Source organism: Cebus imitator, unplaced genomic scaffold (genome assembly GCF_001604975.1).
Source record: "Cebus imitator isolate Cc_AM_T3 unplaced genomic scaffold, Cebus_imitator-1.0 Scaffold171, whole genome shotgun sequence".
NCBI lineage: Eukaryota > Metazoa > Chordata > Mammalia > Primates > Cebidae > Cebus > Cebus imitator.
Genome location: NW_016107486.1, coordinates 1,015,134 through 1,022,161, shown reverse-complemented (window position 1 = coordinate 1,022,161; position 7,028 = coordinate 1,015,134). Strand labels below are relative to the sequence as shown.

General features: G+C 34.1%; 1 protein-coding gene across 6 annotated transcripts in view; it reads left to right on the top strand.

Moving 5' to 3' along the window:
• The window catches only part of DCUN1D5 (defective in cullin neddylation 1 domain containing 5), a 27,776-nt gene extending 22,956 nt beyond the window's left edge, over positions 1-4,820 (top strand). For all 6 annotated transcript variants that reach the window (XM_017544774.2, XM_037744391.1, XM_017544778.2 and 3 more), the window contains 4 exons: positions 1,267-1,375; positions 1,461-1,565; positions 2,548-2,650; positions 4,479-4,820. In XM_017544774.2, the coding sequence (XP_017400263.1) occupies positions 1,267-1,375; positions 1,461-1,565; positions 2,548-2,650; positions 4,479-4,534 (373 nt within the window). In that variant the 3' untranslated portion in view covers positions 4,535-4,820. The remainder of the gene's footprint in view (positions 1-1,266; positions 1,376-1,460; positions 1,566-2,547; positions 2,651-4,478) is intronic.
• The last annotated feature ends 2,208 nt before the right edge of the window (positions 4,821-7,028 follow it).

Genomic DNA, 7,028 nt, shown 5'->3' with positions numbered 1-7,028 from the left:
TAGCCAGGACTACAGGCACGCGCCACCATGCCCAGCTGATTTTTTTGTATTTTTAGTAGAGACGGGGTTTCACCATGTTGACCAGGATGGTCTCGATCTCTTGACCTCATGATCCACCCACCTCGGCCTCCCAAAGTGCTGGAATTATAGGCTTGAGCCACCGCGCCCGGCCAGGTTTAATTAATATTATAAATTTGTCCAAAGTGTTTACACATTAATGAAATTATGTTACTACACATAACAGGCCTTTGCATTATTGATTTAGTATAGTCTTAGTTAAATCTGAGAATGCCAGGTGTCTAGTGAGCATGTTGAATACTGAAATTCAGTTTTAAGTGGAATACTGTGGACCACAGTAGATAGCACAATTATTTTTGATTAAAGGCAGTCAGATGGTCTCTCAGAGGTGGCAAAAGGTGACTTAGGTCTTGATGAGTAATATTTTTATCAGCACGTTGGAGGGAACAGTATTTCAGGTAGAAATAGTGGATGCTAAAGCATGGCTGTGGCATTTGGGAATGGTAAGTTATCTAGTTAGAGCATGGTAAGGTCATCTGGAAGTGGCAGGAGATGACACAGAGATTTGTGCCAAATTGTGAAAGGCCTTGACTGTCTTTCTTCTTGCTAAGCAGTGGAATTTATCAGCCCACTGAGAGAAAGCCAGTTGAGATTTTTGAGCCTTCCATATATGGAAGTTGTCATGTCTTTAAAAATAACATGTATGACTTGTTTGCATGCTTTTACATGTATGACTTATTTGAAGTTAGGTGCTTTTCCTGCTTGGCTTTTTGTTTACAAAAATATAGGGATCTCGATTTATGACTGGACCACTTAATATAATGTATTAATTTCCTCTGTGTTACATCCTAAACTTTTAAAACCACTCATGGTTAATCTCTTTCACCAAATTGTTACATAAGAGCTTTCCAAAGAAATGGGTGACGCGGGCATTTTTAGCAGTATATGTAATAAAACATATTTTAATACATCTCTTTTTAACTTTGATTTTATTGGAATTTTTGAATGAGTTTGTTTTTAAGAAAAGTAATTGGACTGAACTTTCATTGATTCCCAGGTTTCTTTTTTTGTTGCATTGGTAGATGCAAGGCAAGAAATTTGTTATTCTAAATTTGTGAATCAGAGAATTTTAAACCTAAATTAACTTCATAAATGAACTCATTTTTTTCTTAATGGATTCCTTCTAAGCTCCAATGATACTTTGGATTTTCTTGATGATATAATTGTTTGATATTTCTTTTATTTAAGGTGTGACTGCACAGAAAAGTTACAAAACAAATTTGACTTTTTGCGCTCACAGTTGAATGACATTTCGTCATTTAAGAATATCTACAGATATGCCTTTGATTTTGCAAGGGTAGGTGCAGTTTTCATGTTTTGTTGTTTCAATAGCTTTTCATCTTGAGACCACACTTAGGAAAACTTTTTCACTTACATTTTAGGATAAAGATCAGAGAAGCCTTGATATTGATACTGCTAAATCTATGTTAGCTCTTCTGCTTGGGAGGACATGGCCACTGTTTTCAGTATTTTACCAGTACCTGGAGGTATGTATATTTTTTTGAATTTTGAAATATTATTTTAAAACTTAGTCTGAAAGTTATACTTTTAATTGAGGAACAAATAGATTTTTAATAGTATGCTTTAAAAAAACTTGAGTAAAGAAAAAATATATTAAAATATGTACATATCAATTGTTATTTGAAGATAGAAGTTCATGTTTATAAATATATTTTCTACCTAAGATATTTTCAATACTACCCTCCCCCCATGAAAGAAACCTCCATATTGTAGCACAGACATTTGTCATGCAAAATTAGTTTTTCGGGGTTTTGCCAACTCAAAATGTGACTAAACAGTAAATCTTAAGTAGAGAAATGATTTACAAGGAAGCAGCCCAAGAGAATATACTAGATGTAGAAAATGTTATATAGCTTGATCTCATTGGTGGATTGGTGGTAACACAAGTATATACATATGTAAAAGTTAGTTTTATCTTTAAATTAGTACTCAGTGCTTTTATTATTCCTCAAAAATGAAAGAAAAGTACAAAATAGATGATATCAATATGTAAATGCCCATGAGGAATCTCTTAGAAACACAAATAGTTTTAAAAGAATTAAGGCCGGGCGCGGTGGCTCAAGCCTGTAATCCCAGCACTTTGGGAGGCCGAGGCGGGTGGATCACAAGGTCAAGAGATCGAGACCATCCTGGTCAACATGGTGAAACCCTGTCTCTACTAAAAATACAAAAAATTAGCTGGGCATGGTGGTGCGTGCCTGTAATCCCAGCCACTCAGGAAGCTGAGGCAGGAGAATTGCCTGAACCCAGGAGACGGAGGTTGCGGTGAGCCGAGATCGCGCCATTGCACTCCAGCCTGGGTAACAAGAGCGAAACTCCATCTCAAAAAAAAAAATAAAAATAAAAAGAATAATAAATGTTCTAGGAAAATCCAAATCACAAAGTTATAATTTGGTTTACTAAATTGAGTAATTTTTTTAATACAAATATTTAAATCATTTTTTGCAGCAATCAAAGTATCGTGTTATGAACAAAGATCAGTGGTACAATGTATTAGAATTCAGCAGAACAGTCCATGCCGATCTTAGTAACTATGATGAAGATGGCGCTTGTAAGTATAACATAATGTATTCCTGTGAAAATAAAATTTCCAAAATCTTAAATGAGAGTATGCATTTGTGTATTATTAGCATAGAGGTTTTAAACTTTGTAATAGTAACTTAATATTTAATCATGTGAGGGATGTGGGAGAAGTAGAGAGTTTAGATTCAGCAGTATTATATAAAATCTATGCTGGTAAATGAAATGTTTTCAATTCCTCGGTAACCAAACATTTTAGCTAGATTTAAATAATTTTTGCATTCAGAAGCTAAAATTCAGCTTTGTTTCTGTCTTTCCTGGCATTTCCCTATGGAAGAAAAGTATAGTCATGATTTTTGAGATATGACAGCAAAACAATCGGTGACTCTAGAAAAAGCTTTAAAGTTATTATATAATATCATGCTACCCATTAACAGTATGGCATATCATGTCAGTATAACTTCTCTCTGAAAACTATAAATTGATTGTGAGTAAACTGATAGTGAAATATTTATAATCTTTCAATCCCTCCAGTTAAAATATCTGTCCATACTCCATAAAACAGGATTTTGAAATAATAATAAATGAATTAGATAAATCAAGTTAATTCTGTAGAACTATATGTTATTTTCAGTTTCCACCACCATTTTGGTTGGTTGCATGTTTTCAGTGTTCAAAAGGGTTGTATGGAAAGTACATTCCTATAAATTTCAACTGAAATTATACACTTTTTTTCTGTGACACTGAAGAAATAAAATAGCAGAAGGGATAACTTTATTTCTTCCTACATGTATTTTCCCCTCTATGAGATGGTATAAAATTTGATATTATTTTAGTATGATTTTAAGGAAATAATACCTAGCAGCAGTAAGCTGGCAGCCCAAAGGCTGTATATGGCCTGTAGATGTGTATATTTGTGTATTTCGAATCAATATTTAAAACTAGGAGATTTTGTATGAAAATAAAACTTTCACATTTGTTTGAAAAATTTAAAAATTCGACAAAATTGCACCTGTACTGCTTTATAGGAGTCAGAGGCTGGAGCCAAGCAGTAACTGTGTTGGCCTTGCTTTTCAGTTTGATAGTTCACAGTATGCTAAGACCTAGGTTGTTTTTCAGTTGTCAATTATTATTGTACTTGCTCTGCTGTTTTTTTTACAATAGAGAAACATGTCTGTCAAAAGCAAGGGAAAAAGACCACCAGAGGATTATGTGTTTTAAGAAGAATAGAGCAAGCCTATTTCTTTGTGGCAGTGATTTTTCCTACATTTAAACGGAATAAACAAACACTGAACTCATTTAAACTGCCTTCCTGGCAGTTTAATGAGTTTGGACCTCTCCTGCATTATAAAAATATATTTTTCAGAATGGTTCTTAACTCATTAGTCAGATACTCATCAGGCACTTGCTTTGTGTTCAGCTTTGTACTACATCCTGTTACTGGAATAAAGCAAGTCTCTATTACGGTTGATCCCCCTCAATAAGATTATACATTTCTTGGGGAAGCAAAATAGAAATATTACCTTAAACACTTTTGAGATTGTTTCATAATTAAATGCCAGAATGCCATGGACATTTAGAAAAAGGGAGAGATTTGTATTGAGTCAGTTATTGGAGGGTTCATGAAATACCTTGAGAAGGAAGTTGCTATAGATACCATTGTTCCTTGTGTCTTTAAGGGCAAAAAAGAAAAGGCCAATAAGGTAGCATCATTAAATGGAATAAGGTGGGCAGAAGCAGAACCACCCAAAGAAGGGAAGGGTCAGGCCTCTGTCATTGCAGAGCTAAAGGGGAGTTTGTTTTATAATTGGAAAGATGAGTTCACTGAATTCTGACAAAAATGCTTTCTTTATTTCTAGGGCCTGTTCTTCTTGATGAATTTGTTGAGTGGCAAAAAGTTCGTCAAACATCATAGCAAGAACTATTGTGAAGAAAATGCAAACCTTTTGATTCCCACGTGTATACAAGCTAATGTGATGAGGGGGAGAAAAATCCAACGGGTGCATTTTCATTCATATGAAAGACTTCTCATAGTACTTTTTTTTCCTTTTTTTAAAGGAGGTTTTTCTTGTTACATGTGATGGGCATTGAGCCACACCTCTTCTTAGACTGAATATTGAAGTTTTTGTTTTGAGTTATGTTTATAACATTTATTTCAGAACAATAAAGATTCAGATTTGTGACAAAGGCCTTAAAGTGAAGATGTCCCTTGAGTGTCAGAGTGGTATTTATTTTTGTAAATTTGAATTTTTGGATTTTTGAGGTTCCGATTTACCATGAATTTATAGAATTTTCAAGATTTTAAATAGTCTAATATTTGGCAACATAGTCTGCTGATGATATGGTTCATTATGGTCATCTCTACACAATTTGGAAGACAGTTGGCGTTGATTTCTGGGATAATGATTTGCTGATGTAGCTAATAAACATTTCTAGGTACTGGAAAAATGCTCCTTCTTTTAGCTTTGGGTTTCTATAAAAGCTGCCAAGGTCTTATGCAGATGGCTTATCTCAGAGAGTTTAGAATTGGAAAGAGTATGTCCAGTTATTTTGTTTTCTTAAAAAGTTGTATTATTATTAAGCTGTATCATCATTATTATTGTTAGTGGCATATTTATGATATTTTTAACTGTCATATAGGGAGTTTTGTTTAAAGAACTTTTTTTTTGCCTTAAGAGAACTTTAACTCTGAAAGAGAACTTTAACTCTGATGTGGATTTAGTTAAGATACACATAGGAAAAGAAGATAATAGAGTATGGAATCATGAGAGAACTCTGGGTATAAATGTGCACAATTCAGTAGAGCCATTTACATTGGTAGCTTCACAATATTGCTAATTATCACAATTTTCTGCCTGTTGGCAATAAAGTGGCTTGAGGAAAGGGCAGCCTTTCCTAATTCATATAAAAGGCACTTTTGTACTAGCAGCAGGCCTGTTTGTACTTTCCTTTTCAAACCATCCAGTATCCCAGTGATATGAAAACTTTGTTCATATTCATAACCTAGTCACAACTTCAGTAACATTTCTAGTGTCACTGTCTGAGTAGAGAGAAGTAGAGAGATTATTTTTCCATAATAAGAAAGTGTTTCTCTTAGGATTTGAGGTAAAGATTGATTTTTCAATGATGAATTTGTTTAAAGAACGATTTCTCCATATTGATTACTTAAGGAGGAATAACATTTTAAAGTGTTTAATTGTTTGCTTTTTGGTTAATGAACTGGGAAAAAAATGATTGCCAATGTTTTACTTGCCTTCTTAATAAGATTACTTTGTACAGTTTTGTAAACAACCATAATAGTGGGAGACAGTTTTCCTAAATGTCTTACAGAAAAGGGAATCAGTTGTAGAATCACTGAGTTATGAACTGAACATACCAGTGGTGTTAGGATTTAATATTATGAAGGATGTTTTAATATCAAATTTATTATAAGGAAAGCATTTACATTTGTAGACCTTTAAATTTATAATTTAATTGACTCTTCAAGGCACATCTGAACTGAAGAATATGTCCATTTTTGTTAAATTCCAAAACATGTAAGCAAAATCTTACAAATTCTTCATTTGTAACCTGAACTAATGTTAGTAATCCTTTTCATCTTCAGTATTTGAGTAAAACAGGGAACACTTAAAGCTTATAGATGACTTTTTAAAAAAAAGTATGTATATGAAAGCACAGGCATCCTTGGTATACCCAGGGGATTGATGCCAAGACCCTCGTGTATACCCAAATCTGCACATACTCAAGTCCTACAGTCGTCCCTGTGGAACCTGCCTGTATGAAAAGTCAGTCCTCCATGTATGTGGGTTTCGCATCCCAGGAATACAGTATTTTCGATCCGTGTTTGGTTTAAAAAAATCTGTGTATAAGCAGACCCACACAGTTCAAACTCATGCTGTTCAAGGGTCAACTTACTTATCCAAAGATACCTTTAAGACTTTTCGAGTCTGAAAATGAAATGTACTTTATTTTTTCCTTCAAGTCAACCATCCTATCCTACCCTAGCCATACTTGCAGTCCAGTACCACTTTGGCCAGGCTTGCTTTACTCTATTGCTCCATCTAGTTCTCTTAACTTCTTACCCTGGCTGATGAATTACTCTGCCTAGTTCAGCAGTCAGGGTAATTAGAATTACTCTGTCTAATTCCTCAGTCAGAGTGTGGGCTGTGTCCCTTCTTGTCTTTCCTTTCTTAATTTTGAATAGCATTTAATTTACTGGGAAATTTATGATCAAAATGTATAAGTGATATAAACAAAGAAGACAATATTAAGGACCCTGCAGTATAAAAAAGTCTAAATGTTGTGGTTTTTTGACTAGTTAGCTTTAAGTGCCTTCCCAGGAATCCTGTTGTAAAATTTTCAGAACTACTTCCTTTGTACAGGATGAAATACTGTATGGTGCTTTATAA